Source organism: Taudactylus pleione, unplaced genomic scaffold, assembly GCF_031769625.1.
Source record: "Taudactylus pleione unplaced genomic scaffold, aTauple2 ptg000579l, whole genome shotgun sequence".
In the NCBI taxonomy this organism is placed as follows: domain Eukaryota; kingdom Metazoa; phylum Chordata; class Amphibia; order Anura; family Myobatrachidae; genus Taudactylus; species Taudactylus pleione.
Window position 1 is genome coordinate 1988351 of NW_028284981.1, and position 26889 is coordinate 2015239.

Sequence of the window (26889 nt, forward strand, 5' to 3'; positions counted from 1 at the left end):
GGATCCCGTACCCACCCCTGAGAGAAAACAAACATGTACAGCATGGCCTTTATAGAACCAAATTGACAACAGAGTACTGTTGCGGACACAATGTTTCTTTTTAATCCTCCTTCCCTCAGCATGGATTGAGTATGCTTTCTATTGCCAATCCCAATATGGCAGCCTCTGCTACGCTTCCTGACAAAAAAAAAAAATATGACGTACTAAGGTGTCTTTCTATATTTTACTGCAGGAGAAGTAAAAATTGGACATGAGTATATTTAAAACACAGTTGATTACGGGGATAAAGAATACAGCTGGACAGATATAGGTCTGCTATCTATTCCAGACAGTTGTTGAAAGCAGTCATCTTTTAAACATCTACCTAGGAAAGTTTCCCCTTCCCTATCAGTGTCCCTCTGGGACAGTGCAGAAGCTGGTATTTGAAACACACTTACAATGTAGGGAACAGCTCTGTGCAGGTTGGAGTGGGACATTAGGAATTCTGAAGAAACTTACTCGTTTGCTATGCTTTGCTATTTCAGCTCTTTGGCCCTAAATCAGAATCATGTTGGCCAATGTCTAAGAAATATTGGAGGGTTTTTTTTTTTTTTTTACTTCTCATAATGTAAGGCAAAACTACATTTTCCACTACAGCCTTATTAAATAGGAACGTTTCATAAACAAGGTAAAACTAAACTGTGAATTCTACCATCATATATAAAAACTTAATGTTTGGGTCTCGCCATCCTTTAACTACTTGGCTGCTGTATCTCCCAGTGAATGGAGCAGCCCGATTCTAATCAACAAGTAGTGCCCGGACTATTACCCCTCTATCTGACTTTGTGGCGAGAGGAACGCCTGCAGGTCGCTGAGGTTTCGTCACCGCAGGTTGTCTCTTCTTGTCTTTGCTCCGAATTCCCTTCCGCTTGAGCGAGCAGCGCTTCTGGCTCCAGCAGGCAACCCGCATCCTCCTCACTTGTACCCACAGTGTCAAAGACCGTAATGGAACCTTCATTAGTACCAGCACTGGCACCAAGCTCATCGGCCACTGCAATACTTCCTTTTGCGCAGTGTACTTTTCCCAGCTTTGTTGGTTTAGTGCCATCGCCTTCCAAACCAACAATCCCGACGTGCTTCTGGTTTTCATTTTCATCCTCCTGTGGTTCCTGGGAAGAAGTCTCAGCCCGCATCTGTCCTCGGCTCTTCACTGCTTTGCATCTCTGCAAAGAAAGTGGAACAAGAGTTACAAAACGCCAGTGCAGGAGTGAGTCCTGGTGTCCTCCTTATCAGGACAGGACAGGATGGAAGCGGTATGATTTACCGCTGGACCCCTGCCCGGCGGTTGGAATCCTGACACCAGGGGGCCGGCAGAGAAGGAAATCCCAATAGTCGACGGTAAGTATTAGCTAACCTGTTTCTAACCCTAACCTTCCCCCCCAGTGCCTAACCCTAATCCCCCCCCCTTCCCCGCAGCCTAAACCTAAGTCCCTGGGGGGGTGCCTAACCCTAACCCCCCCCCCTTCCCCTAGTCTCCCCTTCCCCTAGCCTAACCCTAACCTCTTGGGGGGGTGCCTAACCCTAAGTCCCCCCCGGGAGCCCTATAGCTAACCCTCCCCCCCCCCCCGCTGCTCTCCGCAGCGGTGCCCGGCATCAATTAGATCGGGATGCCGAGCGCCGGTCTCGGTAAAATGACAGGCGTCTAAGATTTAGGCGCCTGTCATTTAACCCTCGCTGGAATAAAGCAGTTGGGAAGCCGGCAGTCGGGATTAGGTCCGCCGGCTTCCTGACTGCATAGCGACAGGATAGTGTCCTGTCCTATCATACAGTAAACCAGGGCCAGACTGTACAGTTTCAAATTATTCTGCCGCGCTGGACGTCAGATTTTTTGTAAATGAAATACAGACGTCAGTCCCACATCAGTTTACGGCATGTAGGTGGTCTGTAATGAGTGCAATTCTCCTGGTGCTGTCCAGGTGGCATAGGCAATATATTACATTATTGAGACACAAAAGGACCATTATAATAACTGATGCAAAAAAAAAAAGTGCATCTGCTTAAAGTAACCAGATGTTCGCATTTATGCTATAAAGCACACACACACACACACACACACACACACACACACTTTGCATGGTGCCTTTTTAGTCCCCAAGTATAATGTGTCTTTCCTACCATGGGTACAGTAAGAAAGGGAGACTAACTGATCATTTATTACATATTTATCATTGTGCAGACTAAAACACATCCTGCCAGAGACATATAGACGTTGCTATAAATCGTGTACATCCTAATGTATCACACGCGCATAAGGTTTTAGGATTTCATGTCTGTAGGAATCACACTGTTATTCAACGTAGACACAAACGTTACAACCCAGAAGTTTGTTTGAAATGACGGCTTCTCACACCTTACACTTCCCAGCACAAGGCAGCATGTACCATCGTCAGGCATCATACAATTATATACCTACGTAATAGAAGGAACTAGGGCGATTCTGCACTACACTGTAAAGGGAAGTATTTGGTTATCATAAAGAAAATCCGACAATATGAGGGTATAGGTCCGCCATGCTATAGATGTTATAATGGGTCATCCCACTGAAGTTGGTGGTACCCCCAGAGCAGTGATCACTCAGGTTTTAAAAATGGTCGGGTCCTGCAGGACGCACGGTGTACGTGCACCGGAGCAGCCGGCCCAATAACATCCTCAGCATCTCCCACCCAATCACCGCGGGCGACAGAGTCTCCTCATCCAATTACTGCCAGAGACCTTAGTCCTTCCCTCCCCACCCACATTCCTCTCCGCTCGGCAATGGGCATCCTCCTTGGCAACGGCCTCCCCCTCCAGCAGCCCGCTCTCCATTCCCGACTCCTTCAGCCAGCTCTCTGCATGCAGGAGGCCAGGGAGGTGGACACTGCCCGGGACAGGAGGCAGCTGAAACTCTACACCTGGCTGAGCTGGGGCTGCTGCTCAAGCTAGAGGCTTACAACAGTGACCCAACTGGAGACTCCCAGCAGGATGAAGGCGGTAACCACTGCCCTAACTATCTACCCTTACCACCTCCCTACCCCAAGTACTGTGCCAGCTGCTATCCTGACCCCCTTCCCTGCCACCATTATCTGCCCCTAAAACCCCTCCTTGCCCCCCAGTACAGCCCCAGCTGCTATCTACCCTGCCTCCTCCCTAGCGTAACCCTCTCATTGCTCCCAGTACTGCCTCAGCTGCTATCTACCCTGCCTCCTCCCTAGCGTAACCCTCTCATTGCTCCCATTACTGCCTCAGCTGCTATCTACCCTTGCCCCCTCCCTACCCCCAGCACTGTCACAACTGATGTCTGCACCTACCCCTTCACTACCCCTAGTCCTGCCTGTCCTTACTCCCTCTATCCAAACTTCTCCCTGCCTTTACCCCCCCAGCTCTACCCCGACTGCCGCTTGCCCTTACCCCTCTACCCACACCACTTTCCCAACTGCTGCTGCCCCCCCCCCCCCAATAATGTGATGGGCCCTAGAAACAGTGGAATAGGATCCCAATTCTTTTATTTTTTGGTAGGGGTTTTCGCTGAGCACAATCAAGCAGAGTCCTGTATATATACACATGTAGCACAAAACTGCATATGCGAGTTTCAAAATAAAATCGCTATTGAAAGTTTTCCACCTCATCTTATCAGATTACCCATCTACATGTCATTGTATTGGATAGATGCCCGCCCACCTACAGTGATTGCCTAACAATCAGACAAGTGACTGTACTGTAAAGTGTGTGCCCAGCAGTATTCCCGGAGAGTCAGTATGATCGTTTACGCTTTCATCAGATCCTACTTGCTATGTGGGACAGATCTGCACTACGGTATAGAACGCCTGGCTTGACGCTGTGCACATACAAAGCTATTAATTCAACGAGCAGATGCTGAATGCTGTAGGATGGCAGGGAAATAAGCAGAAGCTCATAATGGTAATATAAAATGGTATGATAGATGGAAACACAGTGATCTAAAATAACAGCTAAGAATAATGGAGAGAGAGTGGTCAAGTGACAGCAAAGAGAGAAGTGAGAGCGTCAAAACAAAACAGGAGCCAGGCCATGCAACAGGAGAAGGGTCTAACCTGGACGTTCTGAAAATGCACCAGGGACTTGCAGTGTGTGAGCCGGGCAGCAGAGTCACTAGGATAGAATTTGTGACACAGCCTGCAGAGATAACCCGCGACGGGAACCATATAATCCAGGCCTGTGAAACGGGAGGGCAAATCACAGAATGGATATCAAAAGGGAAACACGAAATTAAAGAACAGAGAAGAGAGCGTGTTAACGGAAACAGAGGAGAGAGATGAAGGGGACGGATGGATGTTTCACAGATGACAGACAATGCACAGGACTAACGGCAGACTCCTATACAGCCAACGTGATAGGGGACAGTTCCAGCAGGAAACAGACAGACAATGCACAGGACTAACGGCAGACTCCTATACAGCCAATGTGATAGAGGACAGTTCCAGCAGGAAACAGACAAACAAAAAAGGAAGAATGTTTCTTTTTGAAAAGCAGAATGAGAGAGCAATGTCGATGGTGTAGATCTCCCCTGACTACGAGGCTTCGTCCGACCCATCAAACCTGTAATAACTGCAGTAAAAGCGTAAAGCGGACACGGGGGGGGCCCAAAGTACTCACCATAGGCGGTGTCCGATTTATACTCTTCGCCTTGTTCAAGATCAGCAAAACTGTCCTCTCCTTGAACCTGCACGAAATCAAGTTTGAAAAGCAGCTCATATAGGCTTAAAGGGAAAAATGGCCAATAGAAACAAAAAACAATGGAAAGCAATGCAATGGATATCACATGTTTAAGTCATGAGAAGGCTTCAGTGTCTGTACCACCGGCATATTGTATAGTGCAGAACAATTGTCTAGAGCAGGAGATCCACTCCAGTCCTCAAACACCAGCAACAGGCCATGTTTTGCGGCTCACTAATCAAGCACAGGTGAGTTCATCTTTTTTGCTGGGTCAATAATTATGGTAGTGTCTAGATGCCCTTCACCGAGCGGACCCCGACGTCATCAGTTACTGTCCTACATCATTCCTTACTATCCACGTGGACAGAGTAGGAATATAAACATGTGGTGAATATAGCGAGCCACTATGCCCGAAGCGTGGTGAACGAAGCAAGCCCAACAAATTTCTTTTGGTGGCCTTTATGGGCATGGAAACGCACTTCCGTCCTCACTGCACGTCACTTCCAGGGCCTTAGGATGAAGGGGAAATAAGCTCAACCCAGTCATTAGCTCTCCTGCTTCCACAGACATCCTCGGCCTGTTGGGGGTACTTGAGGGTTGAGAACCCCTGGTCAGGCGCCAGGGATTAGGAATGGTCTTGGAGAAATAATGGTTGCCTTTATCAGGTCTGCACAGATGGTGATAAGGCCCAAAGCTGGAATCTACAGATGTGTCCTCATACATCTAGCCTCGATACCCCATGGGCCGTGAGATGCCCGAGTGAGTCGCCAGGTCCTGTGCGTCTATGCTAGTGCCGGGCGTGTTTCTCGCCCCAAAAATGCGTCTAAATCACACTGTGATGCGACTAGGATGCACCAAGAGACTGCACTCATAAATTTGATAAGTGACACTTGTATATCTGTGTGCGACTAAGTCTGTATACGCAGCACAACGGAACTTGGTGTGGAAAAAGCCGCTGCCTCTGTATTGTAACACTTAGTATACAGATTCAGAGACCCAGTCGCACACACATTTAAAAGTGTCATCTATCAAATTAATCAGCAGTGTCTGCCGGTGTGTCCAAATCACATCACATTGTGAATTAGACGCATTTTCAGGCAAAGACGGCGCCCGGCGCTACCAGAGTTGTATGGGATGTGCGAGGAAACATCTGTAGGTCAAGAAGCCAAGAGCGTATACAGGGAGAACCGAAAAGCTTACAGGAAAATACATGAACATGAAAGGTGTGACTGCCTACATAGCGTGAGAAGAGGGAGAGACCAGGACCCTTGTGCAGTCAGCTATGTATAGGATCTGGAGAGGAACCTGCGCTGTTACCTAATTACTGAACGTATCAATGGCAGGCATTTACTACATCATCGTATTACAAATACGTTTCTTTACAGGTGGGGAAAGCAATTATACAATAACTATATATATCTATATAAATATATTACACATATATACAAAGACTGCCCAATATAATTCAACAGGCAGGCTCTATGCTCCAACAAGGACTTGCATAGCTCGGAAGAGCAGTTGGGGACACTTATGAAGTACACAGGAGAACAGCGATGCTGCCTGCAGGCTCTAACCAGACTGTAGTCATTATCGTAGCGCTGTTTAGTAAATAAAAACTTATTGGTTACTAATGAGCAACAAGAAAGTTGGACCTTTGCACTAGTTTTCAGAAATGTCTCCAAGTGTGTTGTTAGCGGCAATGGGATTAAAGAGCATGCATGTTTAATTCTAACCACTCCATGTGAATAATGCACCATATAACAGAATTGGTTTAAATCTATATTATACTTTAAAGACCCGTTTAATAAATGAATTTGCGATTTTTAATTAATTCATTTTTTACCGGAAGACATTCAGTGTCCTCGGAAATGTCATCTGCGCTGACTCCCTCTTCTTCCTCTTCATCATCTTCGTCGTCGTCCTCTTCCTCAAAACAGCCCACGGCGTCCACTGTGATCAGCTCCTCGGACTCCTCCAGGCTCCATGGTTCCTTCTCACGAAGCCGGACCTATAGAGGATCACACAAGCGAGTCAGTGACTTGTGACATCAGGTAAACTCCTGCAGTAATGTGTGCTGGGTTCAAGCTATAGACAGACATTAAAAAGACAAAGGGGTCTGTTTACTAAGCAGTGTTAGGAGACAGAGAGAAAAGTGATAAGGTGCCAGCCAATCAGCTCCTTACTGCCATCTCACAGGCTGTGTTTGAAAAATGACAGTTAGGAGCTGATTGGCTGGCACCTTATCACTTTTCACTCTGTCTCCTAACACTGCTTAGTAACTAGACCCCAAAGACTTATAGAATACATTTACTAAAAACTGATAGGAATAATAGCGGTAACATGTATTGGTTTAGTCTTAAGGTGGGTATACACCTGACAGATATATCTGCAGATGATGGTCGTTCATTCGTTCATACACACTGAACGGCCATCATCTGCTTGTGCCCTCGGGTCCCAGCGGCCGGGACCCTGCGGCGGGTCGGAGGCGTGTCCCGTCCCCCTCCTCGCTGCTGCCGCGTGTGTACCTGCCGATGGACAGATATGTCTGCAGACATATCTGTCCATGGTCTATGCAGTATGCAAGAAGAAAGGGAAGATTCTGCACAGAGCCGATTTTCTCAAATTCGATCAATATTATCCACAAGGGACCAACCATACGTGATCATTGCTTACAAATAAGATCATTCAGAAAATTGTTGGTGGTGCTCCCATAGCCCAAAGAACAATACATACAAAAACAAAGAGAAAAGTAGGGCTAGTTGTTGGGGCACACTTAGAAAACTATAATAAAATATAACTTTTATTCAATATATTTAAATAAAATGTGAGGTAAAACTATAATAAAATATAACTTTTATTCGATATATTTAAATAAAATGTGAGGTACCGGAATTCCCCAAGAAGAAACAAAACTATAAGAGTATAAATGTAAAATGGATCTAATAAGGTCCTGAGGTGATCCTCTGGCGAAATACTAAATAATTAATGATCGTACCCCAAGTGTGTCAGTCAGAGCACCACGAACCATACTCTTATTCGTGTATCCTATTTATGGTTAAACACCTTTACCTTTTTTTGATCACGAATACTATACCCATTGGTACGATCATTAATTATTTAGTATTTCGCCAGAGGATCACCTCAGGACCTTATTAGATCCATTTTACATTTATACTCTTATAGTTTTGTTTCTTCTTGGGGAATTCCGGTACCTCACATTTTATTTAAATATATCGAATAAAAGTTATATTTTATTATAGTTTTCTAAGTGTGCCCCAACAACTAGCCCTACTTTTCTCTTTGTTTTTGTATGCATGGTCTATGCAGCACAGCCAATGCAATATGTCGGATAACAACGACGTTCACCGACATACCGCGGGTACACACCGGCCGACGTGCAGCAGATATATTGGCCGATCAACTGATCGTCCGATGTATCAGTCAGTGTGTACCCAGCATTAGAAGATGAGCGCTAACTAAACCGGTCTCTCTCTTTTACAGCGACATTTACAGATTACCGGAGACATTAGATAAAGTGTACTCTTGCAGAAAAGCCCTTAAGCCGGGATGTGGCATAACAAAGGCAAAAAAGCCTGGGACATACAAGGTATTAGCAGTTATCACTGCTAGAAGCCAGGGAAGGTAAAACAACGGGCACATAAAAACTCTTGGGAGAAGGATTAAATATGTCGGCCCTTTTGAAATTTTGTGCGCTCTCCCCTTACCTCCTGCGACTTCTGCTTGTGCCCAGGAGACTTCATGTGCTCCACAAACTTCCGAGGGGTCTTAAAGTGGCGGCTGCAGACTGTACAGAATGGTCTCAGGGAGCGTTTTGCCATCTGAAAAGATTGAGAGACTGTCAGTGTGGATCACCGTAATCTTATGTGGCAAAAGGATTGGTGGGATTGTATCTGGCTCTAGGCCATTTACGAATATACACACGGTCTAGTCACAGGTGGCCAAGCATGATGCAGGATTGTCTCTGCTCTTAATACTGCGTACAGTATGTACCAACAGCCACTGCTCCCAAAGGAGGGGAAAATGAGTGCGCACTTAACTACTTACGCTGGGTTCGTGCTATGCGATATGTCGTTCAATCAGCCGACGAACGTCATATCGCATAGTGCATCGGTGGGTGTGTACAGACGATATGGCTGTGAACGACATAATTCAAAGACATTTCACATATCGGCCCTGCAGCACAGCCAATGCAGATACAACGGCACATCTGGCTGTGTGTACACTGGCTGCAGGGACCCACCAATGACTGACATCTCACCTGTGCAGGCAAATGTTAAATGCCCACCCAGATGTGATGTCAGCGCAGACGCATTGAGCAGTAGATTAGTAAGTGTGTATTGTCTTACCAATCTTCCGCTCAAAATTACCACTACTCACTGGTTTCCAGACATCATGCTAAAATTACCTTGTGTTCCGGAGTCCGGCGATGCTTTATAAGGTCACAGCTGAAATGAACCTGACAGACGTTGCACCATCTCATCTGTTTCTTTTTACTGCACGGAAAACAGAAATGTTCCTCATCCATCAGGGTATCACAGTAAAGTCCATGCGGCCCGTTATAGGCCAGTAGGAAGCGCTGGTACTTTTTGTGGTTCCATTTATGCCTGGTGTCTGGCAGTGCCGCCTTGTAACAGGGTCACAACCTGCAACTCCTGAACTACAACACCCCACATAAATCTACCCAACCCTAGCTACCTGGGTATTCTGGGAATGCCCAATTCTAGACTCAATTAGGAAAAGCAGACTTCCCGATTACATACTGGCACATCGCGTTTTTGGTCCTTACCCATCTCGGCACACCATGCCAACCTGGCTGTCTTTTGCAGTGGGCATAAGGGTGACCAGACAGGCGTTGCTGATATGTTGGATCTCTTGGATCTTCTGCTGGTGCTGAGCGTTCACCAGGTGAGACTGGAAATTCTGGAACAAAAATGGTTGCACGTGTCAGCACTACACCTGACTGCCCGCTTCACTTTACATTACACCGGGTTCATACAGAAGCTGCACTTTGCATTTACACTTATTGGCTCCTTTAGGGCAATGCATCTCAGCAGGCCAGGTTTTCTTATATTGTACAATACAAAGGTTACTGTCCATCCTTTACAGTAGAGTTTATATATTGCATGCTCCTACAAGCGTTTATAATAGTTCTTATATAGTACAGTATATTGTACTTAGTGACTTTTCCATTACTAATATAAGGCACACACATATATACGTGTAACAAGAGAAACTACAGCATATTTCAATGCCACAATTTTTAATACTTATCCACAATACAAAATTATTTTTGACAGTGCGAGATCAGAAGTCTATATTCATACATACACCGGTGCGCCTCGGCGCACAATCTCTAGCTTTGTCCTGCTCTATTATATACTAGCTGTGATTCGGTTCAGTCATTCAAACACCCACACACACAAAAATCTACACAAAAATGCGTATATACAATTTCTTAGAGCACTGGATCTCATAAAACCATCGGCCAGATTTACTGCGACACTTAACCCGTTGGATTTCTCTCACAGTACGATACCTGAAGAGTGTGGTAGCTGGTTTTGCAGATGTAACAGCAGAATCTGGGGCCGCTATACGCGGAGCTTCCGGACGTACCGCCTTTCTCTGCGCGGGCAGGCTGCAGGGCAGTGGTGCGACTCTCGCTCCTGCGCTGGATGGTCACTTTCAAAGCACGTCCGCCACCTATCCCCTACCAAGAGACAAAGCGCAACTTAATCATCAGGAAATGGAAGGAGCCCGGGCAATGCATAAGTCGTCCATTTCCTTCACACCAACCTCGGGAGACTGCGACTCCACACTGCGCTCCTCAGCCTCTTCTGTAATAAGGAACGCAAGGAAGACAAATAACAGAACCATTAAAGGGGTTAACGGGGTGTATTGGGAGTTGTGTATGCTGGGAAGAAGTATTTAGATGACTACAGATAAAAGTTAATTGTAACCAGTGTTGAAGATACTGGGCCTTATAGAGAGTTGATTACACACAATGGAGGCGGACATTTTGTGGGTTGAGACAATATTCATGAGAACACAAATCATCAATTCAGGAACCAATGCAATCTGACTAGGAATGCCTCAGTCACTGGTTACTAGTGAGCGGATTACTGGACTCACCGACAAAATGGCTGCCACCACTCTGTACAGGTGACATATGTGCCCTGTAGTCGAATCAAACATATGTTGGATAATTTAAGGCTCAGTCCCTAAAAACCTGACAGAAAAGATCTTTATTTACCTTCTGCGGGAAAAGCTGCTTCATCTGTAAGGGTCTCCGAGCTGTTAAGAGATCAGACATACATGTATTAGCCATATTACTGGGGTGAGGGAGAAAAAAAAAACCTATCAAAATCTCCTAAAGGATCTTGTGCTGACACCAACTGAAATACAAATCATTTAACAGCATGTGCAGAGCTTGCAAGTCATAATATATTGCTTTAACTTGATCAATCTTCCTTCTGTGCCTTTCAGTCATGCAAATATCATCAGGCTGTTATCACAAGGGTGGTTCAATAAACACAGTAGATAAAGGTAAAATGTATTCAACTCTTACATATGCATATAATCAATAGTATGGCCTTGGTACAGTATGGCCTTGTCCTCATAGTCCTTCCACCCAGGTGTTTCTTCAATCGTCCAAAGAGATGGAAATCAAGGTCAGGGCTGTATGGTAGATCCATAACCACTCACGCGTGTGGCCATGCGATATCGTGAAGCAATACGAAGCTTGTTCGCAGCAACCCAGCTTGTTTTCAACAAACTGCCCTCCACAAACGGCTCAATGTGTCTCAATAGCGGACAGAGGGGAGAAATCAACAAGACCACCACCCTCGTGGTCCCAAAACATGGTCGCCACAACATTCTTTGCTGATGAGCGGTTTTAATTTTTTTTTAAGGTGGGGACGATGTCTGTTTCCATGTCATGGATGCTTGCTTAGTCTACCGTGTCACATGATGCACCAAGGTTTCATCGCCTGTAATACGCTGCAGGAACTGCACTCTCTCCTCACAGTGCCGTATGAAGTTATGCGAACTCCTGCAAGTTGCTTCGGTACCTAGCGTGAGCACTTTTTCCTATACTATAGTTGTTCATGAACCATGTTGTGCACAGCACCCACTGAGATGTTCAGTTCCTCAGCAACATCACTAACTCAAATGCGCCTGTCCTCCTGAATCAGACCTTCAATGCGGCACAAATTGTTATCTGTGGTGGACGCGCTTGGTCGGCCGGATCGCTGCTCATCTTGAACGCCTTTCCTGACGTTATTAAAGGCAGTGAACCAAACCTGAACCTGCTTCCGTGACGTCATCACCGAACACCTTGAAAAGTTGGCGATGAATTTCAGCTGCTGCTGTGCCCTTATACACAGAAATCTGCTCATACTGCGCACCTCAATGTTTGACCACGTCTCCGCCAGCCCCGCCACCTTACATCTGACGTTAAGACAGTATGACTGACATGAGGCGCAGTTTAATGGTGGCGAGGGGAAGCAGTGGTCTACCTGCTCCGGCTTGGCAGGAAATTAGAATGAAAGAACATTGCACATGTGAGGTCTTGTTACCTTACTTATTGAACCAACCTCTTAGTTTTCATTGCCTTGGAACAGAATAGATCTCGGCTGTGCCACATGTATTGGAAAAGGTAGGTTGCTGACAGCAACTGGTATCAGGCATTGAGAATGAAAGATTAGCACAGGGAAACGGCTATGGTTAAACTGGACGCAAGGATCAGCAACAAGGAAGATGCAGGACAGCGGCGGCAAGTGGTTAAGAGAAACCTCTGTAGACTTTGCTACTTTCAACGTGGGAAGACAGAGGTTAGTCTCTGGGAGACGTAATGAGCGAATCTCAGCAGCCGGAATAGCGCATCACAGGATCTAGGACAAGATGTGTGTGAGAGAGATAGGAGTGTGCAATTTGCAGTGTGGTGAGCCACACTTAGTATGGTCACAATTATGCTACTGGTTTGTGTTGCGTCTTTTTATATAATAAAAGGGTGCATTATTTCACCCACTATTTGCCTAGATTCCTTATCTCACCCATGTCAATGTATCGAGAAGGCCAGGAAGACACATAAGGGAAATCAATTGGCCACTGGACTTAACCCAGGAGCTAAAAGCCTGCGGTAAGTGCCGAAGCTATTCAATTACTGCCCGTGTTGAGGGCTCACTTAATGCGGATTTCTGTTTGCACCTCGGGAGGGTGTGAACGGATATCTGCGTTAAGTGCACCCTCAGTGCTTACCGTGCACAGTAATTGCATAGTTCGGCAGACTTAAGCCGCGTATCCACTACACAATATAAATGAACGATTGAACAATAACGATATAGTTATCGCTCATCGTCCGTAATACTGTGCAATGGATATGCCGTCAACGACAAGCGATGCAAACTCCCGCTGGTCGTTGACGCCGTCGCTCATCGCCCAAACCTGATGTCCAACCTGACGATATCGTGTTTGTGCAGATTCGGGAATGAGGGAGGGTGGCGCACTGAATGTCCACTGCACAGTATAATGAACCATTAAACGATAACGTTATCATTCATTAATAGTGTAGTGGATACGCGGCTTAATCCCGGGATCTATGGATTAGCGTGCGCTAGCTGAGGGGTTTACAACGGGACATAATTGAATAGCTCCTGGCACTTAACCTGGAACCTGAAAGCCTGCGCTAAGTTCCGCGGTTCATTTAATTTCTCCATAAGGTCTGACCTATAGGTAGAGTAGCTGACTGGCAAGGGCAAAAAAGCTAAACATGATCCAGATATCCACCCAGGCTCCACAAACCACTATGATAATAAGTACATGACTGAAAGCACAGCGGTGTTCTCCCCAGGCTGTTTTCTGCGGGCACATCGCCGGCAGAAACAGCCTGCCGCCCGGCACTTTTCCCCGCCGACCCCTGTTGTGAAACGCTGGCCTCTGAAGTGACCGGAGGCTAAAGAAGCCTCCGATCGCTTCAGAGGTCAGTGTTCCTAGTGATGCACTGTGCGAGTGATGTCATGACGTCACCTGCGACGTGAGGAGCCTGCCCCGTGCGCCTGCTGGATCTAGTCAGATCCAGTCAGCGCGAGGCTGTGGGAGCGGCCAGCAAGTAAAGGTAAGTGCTGGGCTGGGGGGCACTGCATAAGAGGCCAGCCCGGGGGCACTGCATAAGGGACCAGTCTGGGGGCACTACATAGGGGTACTACTTCAGCCAGGGGGCAATGCATAAGGGTAAAGTTAAACTACAGGGGGCAATGCATAAAGGGGAAAAATACAGGGGGCACTGTATAATGGACACTTTTGACTGAGAGCCAGTGGGGGAGCAGCCTGAGACCTGTCGGGCTGGATTGGTAAGGGAGATACCCCTTTTCCCGGCGCGCACATAATTGCGAAGGCCACCACCCGGCTACTTTTGGATGCCACCCGGCTCGAAAAAATTTCTGGGGAGAACACTGCACAGCATAAACACAGAAAAACCTTCGTATTCTGTACAACTTGCAAAGCTCTGTACAAGCCAAAAAATGAGTCGGTTAAAGGTGGAAAACCCTTCAGAATATAGGACTTCAGCATTTTGCATTATACTCTGGGCAAATTCTTTCCAGATCGATTCTATCTTTTAGGTCTCTTAATGCAGTTTATATGTACACATTCATCAACATGTATTATACATTACTCTAAAATTCTAAAATGTGACACTTAAGGCCCCAACACATGGAACGATACAGCGGGCAATCCAACGAATTGGAACGATATAGCAGCTATATTGTTCAGCATGTAGGCTCAATATCGTCTGCCGCGCGCTCCCGTGGGGTTGTCCGTCGCTTCTCCAGTCCAGAGATCTGAAGAAGCGATGAACGATCCCATTCAGGTCTATTGGTGGGGAGAGGGGTGGGGCATTTTGGCCGGTTGGGGACCGGATCGCTACGTGTCGCCCGTCGAATCATTGGTCGCATCGCTGGGTACACATCGTGCCGTGTGTACCCAGCTTTAGAAAGATCTAACCCCACCCCACTGCCCACTGTGACAGATGTCAGGGTGGTCTAGCTTATAGATGCACAGTGCAATCTTCTCCCTGAGCCCCGCTATATTTTGGAGCTTCTTATTAGAGTGTCAGCAGCTAATTAGAGAAAAAGGTGCTTCATGCAATTACAAATAAAAAAAAACGTCCCCCATCCTTTATCACGGTAACATAGGATTGTGGAAGTTGGGTTAGAACAGAAGGATTTTCTGAGACAGGGCTACCAGCAAACATTCTCTAAGGGTGGGCACACACTAGGAACATATCTGCGCGATATGTCGTTTCCAGGCAAATTGGAGCAACATATTGAGCGGATTGTACAGTGTGTACGCCCGATTGCACGCTCCCACGGGTCATACACGATATTCTCTGGTTGGCCGTTCTGCATGGCCAAATCAGGAGATCTTGTGTATGATGTGGTGCAATTCAATAAAGAACGGAACAAGATATCGTTCCGTCGTTCATAGGATTGCACAGTGTGTAAGGGCAATCTCACTTTGTCCGGGAATTCCCCACCATCGTACAGATTGCCCGTCGTTCTAGTGTGTGCCCACCCTAAGTTTTACTAGAACAAAAAAAAAAAACCCACACAACTACAATCTGGTTGCTATAAGTTACCGCACCAGTGCACAATGCACCATTGTACTAATTAAGCTAAATATTTTTAAACGATCAGTGTTCAAGTATCAAGGACAAAGATGAAAACAAGCTTTACATATACAGGCAGATTATAGTATGAGGAGTTAGATTATAGTACACGAGTGAGAGACAAGGAGGAGAATAAAGACATGCAAACAACCACCAACCAGAACGCTAGACAACACATAACAGGAGGATGTGACAATGAACAGAGGGAGGTGTGGGAGGGACTTTAGTACAGCTCAGTTAGCTTAAAGTTACCTCCTTGCTCTCTTGGCTGATGGCTCAAGGGGGTCGGTAATGCTGCATTCAGTTAGATTTTCATTATCTGCAATGACAAGTGTGAGAGAGCCGGCAGGGTTCGAGAGCCGAAGGGAGAAAATTAGCCACCAAAAGATACAATGGGGAGAAATACAATGCAAAGACCAGCGACACCCCAAAAATAGATGTCAGTCCATTCTGTGATGTAATAGGACAATCTATAACTTCTCTATACAGCATATAAACAAGAACATAAGAAGGTGGAATGGCCTTTACTCTCCAGACCGCTCTCTGTGCTGTTAAGTGCCCCCCCTCCTTATATCTGTAACTAGGAAGCTGCACTAATCTACTTTTATTGACTAATTTGCTCCGTCATCAAGAGTTTTGCAGACAGTCCAACAACAAGTATTTTTGGGTGTTGTGTAACTGTTAAGTCAAGATACTGACGAAATTAAATCAGTTCATACAACTTGCCTTTACATGCAATTATATGGTTGTTTTTCATTTTACTCTACCTATAATTCCTAATAAATTGGATTAGATGTCTTCCTAGCAACTCAGGAAACGCAGTAATAAAATCATTAACGATACACGATAGTGAAGTAGTATGACAGCCAGTATTAGGATAAAGGAGCTATGGCTTGTTGCCATCGCATTTTTTGATGCCGGAAGCCCGGCAAATATTCGATGCCAGGTTTCCGATGTCCATCCCTACTTTAAACTGGATCTGCCAACTATGAATAACTTTATATAGTACCTACATATTATGTAGCGCTTTACAGGGAATATTTAGGCATTCACATCAGTCCCTGCCCCTGTGGACTTACAATCTAAATTCCCTGCCATACAGAGTTCTTAAATGTATTATTATTTTATAGAGTCTGTAACACACACCTCTAACTCTGTATATAGAATAGTCTTGGAGCATAAATCAGGGTTGCATAAAATTGGCTTTTTTTAAAAAATAAAATCAAAAACGGATTTGATTTAATCAGATTTTTTAATTTTTTTAAATAAACGTTTAAACATTTAAAACGTTTACTTAAAATTAAAAAAAAAAAAAAAATCCTAAGTAAACGTTTTAAATGTTTAAACGTTTATTTAAAAAAAAAAAAAAAAAAATTGAATAATAAAATCCTGTTTCAATCAAATACATACTGTTTTTTTTTTTTTTTTTAAATCCAAATTGTATGTAACCCTGGCAGCATAACCTATGATTTCATCAGAGGCAAAAAAATTGTAGGTTAGAGGGAAAAATTAGTCGGTTTTGTTAATAATTCAATGTTCCAGCAAAACAGGAGAGAACTCACACTGAGACCAACAGAGGATATAAAAGAGCTAACGGTTTTCAAATATGACTTTGTATAGAAAGACTCACGTACCTATCAGATCATCTTATTTCTTATATATACCATTGAATTTTATTGATCTCATTAAGTGATACTTTTAAGAGTACATGAATGTATCATACAGTCAGAATATTTGTGGACACATTAACTGCAGAACTGTACTTTTTTTTTTCCTTGTTTTTCAAGAGGTTTGCCTAATATTGAGCAGCTACTTGCGACCAAGTATTCTATAGATAAATATACACACTATATTATTCTTCTTCTCTGTTAATAGCCACATTTGATGCTGGTAATTATAAAACTTTTTAATTTTCACTATCATCTGATGTGATTGTGTTCTTTTGTAATTTTTGTTGTACATAACTGGGGACTACGGATACCAGCCTAGGAGACTGCTCATTGCCGTTTCCATGATATTAGGTCTCCCAAAAGGAGTCAGGGCATCAGAGTACTGGAGAGAAGCTTTCAACACCCTTGTCAGAGATTGCCTGTTTTTGCAAGGAAGGGCTCTAAAGATCCAGTCAGATAATGCCAAGGTGAAATACTTCAGTCATCATGGTGGCACCAAGAGTGCCCTGGTCATGAGAGAAACCAGCAGGATTATGTGATGGGCAGAGCAAAACTTTCAAGCCATAGCAGTGGTGATCAGCGTTGCATGGAGAACTAGGAAGCAGGTTTAGTCAGTAGGCATCTCCCTCCACAACAGGGGATGGTCCAGTCACATGAAAGTCTTCCATATTGAATTTGGATTATTAACCAGATATGGACATGAAGGCATTTTGTTGAACCACAAGCTGGAGCACCACTTCTCCAGGACAAAGTATCCAAAACTGGTCTCAGAAGACACCAGGCCGGAACCTTTGGACTTCCATTGTATATACCTATATCCACCATTAGCAATGCTTCAACAAGTGATAAGGAAGGTAAAAAGAGAGGGTGTCCAGGTGACAACTGAGGCACCAGACTGGCCGATAGGGTTATGGTACATGGACATTCTGAGCATGGCGGTTTGTCTCTCAGACCAGATCTACTAAGTCAGCGACTTGCTCATCACCAAAGGATTACCTTGGCTGGCTTAAATGGCATGGTTACTGAAGCAATGATCTTTAGCGCTAAGGGTTTCCTGAACAGCAGGATTCGGACAGAGGTCAATGTTTTTTGACAATGTTCTGGAAGACCTACATCTTCTGCTGTGAAAGGAAGAGGGTTTCCTAACTAATCTTTTAATTTGGCCACTTTCTTCTCTTGTTGCAGCACTGTTTGGAGGGGAGCTTGAGGTTTGGCTTCCTGGAAGGATCAGGATTCTGCCATATAGCCTTTATTTCAGAAACAAATAAAAAATGTAATTTCAACCAGAATTGCAGACCTTCTTAAACTGTGCAGCCTCCTGGTAGAGCCTTTGAAACCATTGGATTTGTGGGAGATGACATGGAAGACTACATTTCTCCTAGTCATCTCCATAGCCAGGAGAATTTCAGAGCTGGGGTTTAAGTCTAGTACATCTCCTGTTCTCATTTTTTATGAATACATGGCTGTTCTTTGGCCTTAGATTTCCTTGCAACCTTAAGGGGCAGATTCAAACAGATGCGGTAACATTTTTGTTTACCGTGGCTTTACAATGCTGAACGCACAATTCAATTAAAAAAGGCTCATCCCAGTAATCACATGGTTGCTTTCTACAATGTTAGCCACATAAAGTGTGGGGAAAATTGGGTAAATCAGCCTGTACCTCCCAAAAAGTGTAAACTAACATTGGATAACAGTATAGAAGTCTGTTAGTGGCCAAAAGTAAAGTATTTGGGGCTCTTAAAAGTTGTCAAGTTGCTAATTTTTGCATTTTTGTAATAGGTTCTCCACTGGGTTGCCAGCAGCTGTAATAGTGCAGTTTTATGGACATCTTTGGGATGTCCCCAGTGTTTATAGTATCCATGGATAAAATATTTTTTTGGGTGCACCCAGTTAAATATATTTCTCAATGGGGGTCAATGGACACTCTCACCCTTTACACAGTTTTTGATCTTTACGTTCTCCTTGTTGGTTAGTGTTCCTGTTGAAAAAAATCTTGTTCTCTCAGACTTGTTAAGGACACGGCTGCCACTGGAGCCCTGGAACCAGCATCCAGCTTCTGCGGGCACTTTTGAAAAATGTAAGCTTATAAAGGGGAGGGGACCACCAGTATGAACTTTGGAGGGAGTTTGAAAGTGCCCATATGATCCCTCGCATAAGACCATGCTGGGATCCATCATCTTTCACAGCCAGTATCCTTTGTCCATCACCTTAACATGCGATACGGAACTTTAAATTATGCCGCAGGACTCGCATGTTATTTTTTATTACATACAACTGTATTACAGAACCATACAAGCTCGGTGTAAAAAAACAAAAAACAAACAAACAACATCTGCATGGTGCTGACTCCAGGGATGGTGCTTGCTACGGGGAGTAGCAGATGAGTGTTACAGTAGGTGGTAGAGGTCGTTAATACTTCCACTTCTTAGTGGCTGAAATACAGCATTTACGAAAGCTGGCTTTAAACACAGAGCTGCTTGTTTTGTGCAAAGTTGAAAAGAAACAGATTTTGGCTTTTACGCTCCCCTTCTGACTTGCTTATTACAACAGCCGGCCCATGTCCTAGCTGCTTTTCCCTCTGCAACTCAGCTAACGCTGCAGAGGTGGCAATATGGCTGAAATACGGCAATTCAACTTGAGGCAGAGTGAAATATTTACTGTTTGTAGCTTCTACATAACAAGATTTGAGAAATGGCCAGTAACTTAGGGAGTGTATGCATTCAGTATACAATATTTCATACATTTCACAGTACAGGAAAGTTTTACACTTGTGTTTGTGAAACAACTAATACTGTGTGTATTTAGAATTTCAGATTTTTATATAGTTCATTTTTATAGCAGCTGGTAGTGGGTGATAAAGAACGCTCATATGCCGATCCTCAAATCGCACCGAAGAGCCCCGTGTGGCGCGCAATGGACTTTGCAACTTAGCCACGCCAGAGTCTTATTCGCCTCTCTAATGCGGCCAATGTACTATGTAGGGGTGCACTGAATAATGACCCTGGCATGCCATGTAGCTGCTGTGTGCCACTCACTAATCTGGGTAAAAAGAGGTCCAACATAAGTGACCCGCACTATGCCTCCCACCTCGTATCCTGGTCCTTAATCTGCAACTTTATACCAATTCCTTTTGCAGCAAAAGTACCAACATAATGTTCCTAGGACACTATGGGGTCGATTCAGACCCGGACGCCAAGCTGTGCTCTCTCGCAGCCAAAAGGAGAGGGGTATGCAAATTCCGCGATCGCACTGTCTGGTGTAAGGACGCCCTCTGTGTCTTAGAGAGCAACGGCAGAGTGAACGCGCGCCGGTATAAAGACGCCCACTTTTCTTTCTTAGCACACGTCATCTCCAGGAAGTGTATGAATAATCAGAACCATCGAGAGCCATCGGAGCAGCACGCAGCGCTTGAGGTAGACACTACCCCACCGCAAGCACTGCGATCACTGCAGGCTGAAATACAACCAAGTGACGAGTACAATGACGCTTCCAAGCTAATTATGCACACTCATAAAACTTTGTTTTGACGCTCAGACACGCCTGCGTTCGCAGCACCACTCCAGTGTGTGTACTACGAGCGCACAATTCCCGATCACAGTGACTGGTTTGTGCATGCGTATTTTGCCGCATACGCAGACGGGTGACAATCGCCCATAGCGTGCGTCCGCGGCTTAGCGAAAGGGTCTGAATCGGGCCATATATGCGACTAAAAGGCAAATAGGATGCAAAATTTGGGGAAAGGTACCAAACTCCAGTAATCACTACCCAGGGCGGAGCATCTAAGTCACGCCACGTGGTGCAAAAGAAACGGTAGGTGGATGAGTGACAGAAACAGACATGGGAGCCTAAGATGTGTGGAAGAACCATAGGCAATTATTTTATTTTTTGTAAACAAAAAGGTCACTGAACAAATAGCCAATTATGTTCCCCAGGGGTATAGTTACTAAAGTGCAGGTTTTTAGAAGTGGAGATGTTGCCCGTAACAACCAGATTCTAGCCATTATCTTCTAGAAGGTGTTAAGATAAATGTTAAGTAGACTCTGATTGGTTGCTATGGGCAACATCTCCACTTCTAAGAACCCGCACTTTCATAACTATACCCCCTAGTGTGATTGACCTGAAATCTATATTATTTCTACTGCAACGTTTTCAGAGTAAATTATAGTATTGCTGGATACATCAATATGAAATCTATGAAATACTTGCAGATAAACGGAGGTATTGCTATCGGTTACGTCATCTGTTATGCGCCAATGTAACCAACATGGACAGAGGCGTTTCTAGATATGAGGGGGCCCGTGTGCAGTCTCCGACACGGGCCCCCTCCTCTGTCCGGCAGCGCACTGAGCTGTGCGTGGCCAGCGCCGGAGTTATAGACTCTGGGCACTAGAGTGCGCCCAGAGTCTATATAGAGGACGCGCTGGTCACCGGGAAAATGGACATTTTCCAGTCATTTTTACAGCACCGGACCCACACGCCGACGTGGGTCTCCGGAGAGGTAAGTAATTCTATGGGTGCAGGGTGTGCGGTGAGGAGCCCCCCTGGACCCAGGGGCCCGTGTTCCTGCACCCATTATAGATATGCCCCTGAACATGGATAAGAAGGGACAGGAAAATCACTCCATCACAAATAAAATAATTAAGACAACAAAATCTCCACCACACTTTTTGGAGGTGAGCGCAATTCCTTGTATTGCTGAATGAGGTGTTAAATGACCACAGATTAAATTCAGTATACACATTATTAATATTACCCGTTAAGCTTGATGGTACAATACAACCAATATGGAACTGGATCATATATTATTGCCATGTTGTGAATAAAGCATGGTTTGTTAGTTAGGGAAGCAATACCAATAAAAAAAAGCCAATCGAATGAAAAAATAAAAGCATGATCGCTGCCTATTCCATCCATCACAATGGGGCTTTCCTCACCTTTTAAGGTCTCATCCGCCTCGGACGCGATAGGTGGAAGCTCTGCGTTTCCTCTTGCAGAGTTGGAATCGTTGTTGTATTTGGTTGGGAAGGATGAACCCTGTTCCCGATCCCTCTTACTGTCATGGCTCTTGTAGTGATCCTTTATGAAGACATAGAATTGCAGGAATTAAACTGCATGTTTTAGAGGTCACGTATGACCAGTATTAGACAAAGATGGTGTAAGTCTTCTGTAGGTTTGGAAAAATTGAATTAGACATAAGCAAAAACCATGTAAACACAAATCTAACAAGGCAATACCACCCTGAAGAGCCAGTGCGAGCCCTGGTTGGCACTCAAGGTGGCAACATTGGGTACAGCATCCTTGGCTCCTCAGACCTGGAGTATGGTATCATAGCCAAGCTCTCAGCCCAATACATACAAGCTGCTAGATGTTTTTCCTTTAGTTGTCTTCACTCTAGCACCTGTCACAACCCGTGCAGTTCCTCTTTTCTGTCAGGGGTGTCGCTCTTCTCTGGTGCTTCTAGGACACTCTGGCCTGTAGATCAGAAGTTTATTGCATCAGCTGCAGAGAGCAACACCACAGGCAGAAAAGAGGAACTGCATGGGTTGTGACAAGTGCAGGGTGCTAGAATGAACAGTACTTTAGGTCAGCAGCTGGTACTCCTGGTGAGGGCACTAAAAACACTGGATGAGTGATAGGCTACCTAATTCAGTGGTTTAGGCCTTCTAGGCAACCACCTAGATTTGCTTAATTGCTCTTGCCAGCCCTGAGGCTCTGTCCACACCATGTTGGGTGACACAGAGCATTTGTCAAGAGGGGAAGATTCTGCACTATAAGAAACTAGTGTTCCCACTAGGCTGTTTTAGCAGGGTGCCGTGCCCTACCCATTATGCAAATGCAGAAATGTGCACTGCGAGATCACAACAGAGGAGTCACCAAGTTGAAACGGTATTTGGTGCTCGATCAGGCCACATGTAGCCACATAGACTGGACCAGCCGCCTGGATATAACCTAGTTCCCTGGAAGTGTACAACACAATGGAGGAGGGAGGACTGTGAGGCTTCTTTTCAATGCTGCTGGAAAACCTAGATGCACGTCCTCCAGCACAGTAGTCTATAGGGCATGTAAAGGAAAAATAAGCTGCTCGGAGCCCCCCAAGCCTGGAGCGAGACAGTAATCACAAGATGAGCGAAGAAGACCCCACAGGAGTAAGTGCCAGACCCTTAGTCTGCTGTGCAGGGTGCGGTTTCTATATGGGGCTCATGTTGCTTGGCTGGATATAGTGAATCAATTATATGGTGTAAATGCACACGGTATGGCACAGTTAAAGCCTGTCTGCTCTATGAATGGGCTGCAGCACTGTTGCCATGTTACGGGCAGGGTTTCATCCATACACTGGGAGAATCCCTGTAATTAATAATAGCCTGTGGGTATCGGATGGCAGCATGTGGCAGGTGACATTACCATCCATCATGTAATGTTAGTGTTTATGTTCATTTATAGGTAATGGTCAAAATATTTGCCAAATGGGGGCACTACTGTGTGGCATGATCTGATTTGGGGCATTATATTACATACAACGTAATACATTATATCCGTTTATTACAATAACTGTATATTTCAGCTGTAGCAAGTCGTCACGTCCAAAATATTTCCAAATTTAAATATGACCACCTCAGCGATCAGCACCTTGCCTGAAAATAAATCCCAGAATGAGCACTAAGATCCCGATTACCTGTAAGTAAAAATGATAGCCCTTCAGGTTACACTTCTAAATGGTTGGAAGAACAACTTCACATTAATAAATTTAAACCCCAGATATCACCAAATGAGTCAATAGTAAAGAAAACCAAAAGGCAGTCAAATAGACCAACTATTTAAAGGTCAACAGTGTCTAGGTATGAATCAAATGGTCAACAGGTCAAAGCACAATAGGTCGACATGGATGAAGATCAACAGGTACAAAAAAAAGATTGACATGGTCACAAGGCCGACACTTTTTTTTATAGGGTTAGGGTCTAGAAGAGACGGTTAGGCACTTATCCTTTCAGTTAGGCAACAGGAGGGACGGTTAGGGTTAGGCACATACCCCGATGGTTAGGGTTAGGCACCAAGGGGAGAGTTAGGTTGAAGATTAGGGTTAGAAAAAAAAAAAACACGCATTGACCATTCCAATGTCGACCCTTTGTACCTGTCGACCTATTTGCCTGTCTACCGTTTGGTGTCGATCTTTTGACTGTTTATCTAAACAGTGTAGATCTTTTAATCCACACCCAAGAAAACCGTATATGGAGTTTGTTAGTAGACACAAAAACATATCGACACAGATTTTTTTTTTTTTTTTTTTTAAATATTGCTTCTGCTTAGTGACCAATGAAATTATTATTTATCTACTTTGAAATCCAGATCCGGGTTACTGGAGTCAGCAGATACATAAAAAAGGCTGTGCCCGTTCTCACCTTGTGATAAACGCGGGGCTGTTGAAAAGAAAGTGGAGGAAAAGCCATATTTGGAGCCTTCACCGTAACTCCCATGGGAGGGATACCCAGGATGGAGTGTCTTGTTCCCGCAGGAAAGAACTGAGGCATTGGGGGCGCCACCATGTTGAGCCCACGGAGATTACCTGCAAAGGGAACAGTTGCAGATTAAGCTAGTTTATTTAAAAGGGAGTCCAGAAAAGTTTTGTTAACAAGAATAAAAAGAGCCTTATGGATATTATGCTTTATTCGTTCAACGACAGACTGCGTCAGTAGGGGAAAAGAGATGGCTCTACAACGGAACTAGAGGGGTAATGGGTCCTAAGCATCATCTGAAGGCTATGAGAATTACCAAATGACTAGAGAAGCCTCCTGCATTGGACCAACACAATATTTACCCTGCATCTGCTGCATCAGCAAAGCGCGCTGTAACATGGTGTGAGTATTAAGAAGCCTGGCAGGGTTTGCTCCTCGCAGGTTCAACATCTGCTGTGACTGTTGGTGTTGACCTGGATTTGGCATAGGCCTGTTGAAGAGAGGATGTTAGTGGAAGGAAGATTAGAGGCGGATCAGCAACAAATAAGAGGACAGGGTGCGGGCTATCCTTACCTGGGAGCTGCATGCTGGGCAGGGATTGGGTGCTGCGCTGTCTGTGGATGGCGTGGAGGCTGCTGCTGCTGTTGCTGCTGCTGCAGGAGATGTTGAAGCTGCATCAGCTGATGGAACTGCTGCTGCTGGTTAAACATCTTGTCCCTGAAGAGTCTAATGGGGAAAGGACGGGAGGTGATCAAGTAAAATCAGCCTTTATATATCTATACATGAACTCCCAGTATACTCTGATTAATATCACATGCAAACATCTCCTTGGAAATCTGTCATATACAAAGTTACACAATATTGCTTCATCGATTTAATGTTGGCTATGAGACTGGAATCCTGCTGTAGTTCATGGGACAGATAGCATACGTCGGTCACATTGGACCTTTATTCATGGAAGTTACACTAGCGGTGGATACTTTTCTTTTCATACTAATAATAACATGTTCCAAGTAAGTCTTCTCTATCATACTTGCAGAGAACGTCTAGCATTATGCCACCATATGGCCTAAGAAACAGGGGTTTGATCCCACACCTACTGTAGGTGCCAAATTAGACCCTGAGGCTATTGCTCATTCTAGCACCCTGCAGTTACTCTTTCCTGCCTGGGGTGTCGCTCTCAGCTCTTTAGCACAGCTGATGCAACCGGGTTGCGTATGAAATTCCTACGGCCGGGAAGACGTCTGACAAAATCCCAACGCCGCATATACCGACTGAGGCTGGTAAGTACCCTAACCCTCCCCACCTAACCCTCCGTTAGTGGTGCCCAACCCTAACCTCCCCCCATAGGTGCCTAAACCTAACCCCCCCCCTCCCCACACTCTAAACTTAACCCTCCCGGGGTGGTGCATAACCCCAAGACCCCCCAGGAGTCCCTAAACCTAACCATCCCCCTCCAGCGGCTAAGTGCTAACACTGCCCAGCTTACCTTCGCTCGGGAAGCTGTCTGTCTAGATTTCAACGTCGGGATTTCGACGCCTGTCTTTAGTCCCGCGTCGGGATTTAGACAGACAGCCTCCCAGCCGTCGCAATTTTGACTGTATCCCGATGCAACCAACTTATGAGAAACAGGCTAGAGGGTGCTAGCAGCACCAGAGCAGAGAGCGACACCCCAGGCAGAAGAGAGGAACTGCACTGGTTGTTACAGGTGCAGGTGCTAGAATGAACTCGAGAAGCCTCTTACTGGGTTATTCAATTCCGAGGGAAGTGCCGCCTGGCATCTCCGCGATACCCGGCTGTGCACATTATCAGCCAATTAAGGTAGTGCTGATGTCACAAGTTCTCCCTCACACCTCTAGAACGCGAGGAAACTTGTGGTGCCATTGTGCGCGATTTCCCGTTCTGGAATGGCACATAGTGTTAAAGTCGGGAATTGAATTATCCCCTTAGAGCAGTTGCAAGAACACATTCTTAATATTTAAATCCATTTCTAATTATCACTAAACTGTACGATGATATGGGGCCAAGTTATCACTTACAATATAGCTTAATAACAAGAGATATGGTAAGAACTTACCTTTGTTATCTCTGTTTCTACGAAGTCCATAGGGTCCACAGGGTTGACCTTGGGGTATAGGTTGGGAACCAAATCCGGGCACCACGCAGTTAAAGCTTTTAGCTCCCAGGATGCACTGGGTCCACTCTCCCTATAACCCCACCCCCAAGCCAGAGGCACCTCAGTTTGTAAGTAGCCAAAGGCCGGAGGAGGAGAGAAAAAGAGAGAGAAAACTGGAACACTCAATAACCATACTCACCGAAATGGGAGACGGAAAACCGGTGACCAGCCACACAGCCCATATGAAGCCAGGTGCGT

At 45.2% G+C, this 26889-nt stretch overlaps 1 protein-coding gene across 2 annotated transcripts in view; it reads right to left on the reverse strand.

The window, feature by feature from the left end:
• Positions 1-209: 209 nt before the first annotated feature.
• The window catches only part of CIZ1 (CDKN1A interacting zinc finger protein 1), a 35738-nt gene continuing 9058 nt past the window's right edge, over positions 210-26889 (reverse strand). For both annotated transcript variants that reach the window (XM_088453331.1, XM_088453332.1), the window contains exons 2-16: positions 25089-25241; positions 24878-25005; positions 24462-24625; positions 21999-22140; positions 15647-15713; positions 10982-11022; positions 10525-10565; positions 10268-10438; positions 9518-9651; positions 9137-9224; positions 8436-8549; positions 6554-6718; positions 4651-4717; positions 4089-4210; positions 210-1202 (exon numbers count right to left, since the gene is read on the reverse strand). In XM_088453331.1, the coding sequence (XP_088309457.1) occupies positions 813-1202; positions 4089-4210; positions 4651-4717; positions 6554-6718; positions 8436-8549; positions 9137-9224; positions 9518-9651; positions 10268-10438; positions 10525-10565; positions 10982-11022; positions 15647-15713; positions 21999-22140; positions 24462-24625; positions 24878-25005; positions 25089-25225 (1971 nt within the window). In that variant the 5' untranslated portion in view covers positions 25226-25241 and the 3' untranslated portion in view covers positions 210-812. The remainder of the gene's footprint in view (positions 1203-4088; positions 4211-4650; positions 4718-6553; positions 6719-8435; positions 8550-9136; positions 9225-9517; positions 9652-10267; positions 10439-10524; positions 10566-10981; positions 11023-15646; positions 15714-21998; positions 22141-24461; positions 24626-24877; positions 25006-25088; positions 25242-26889) is intronic.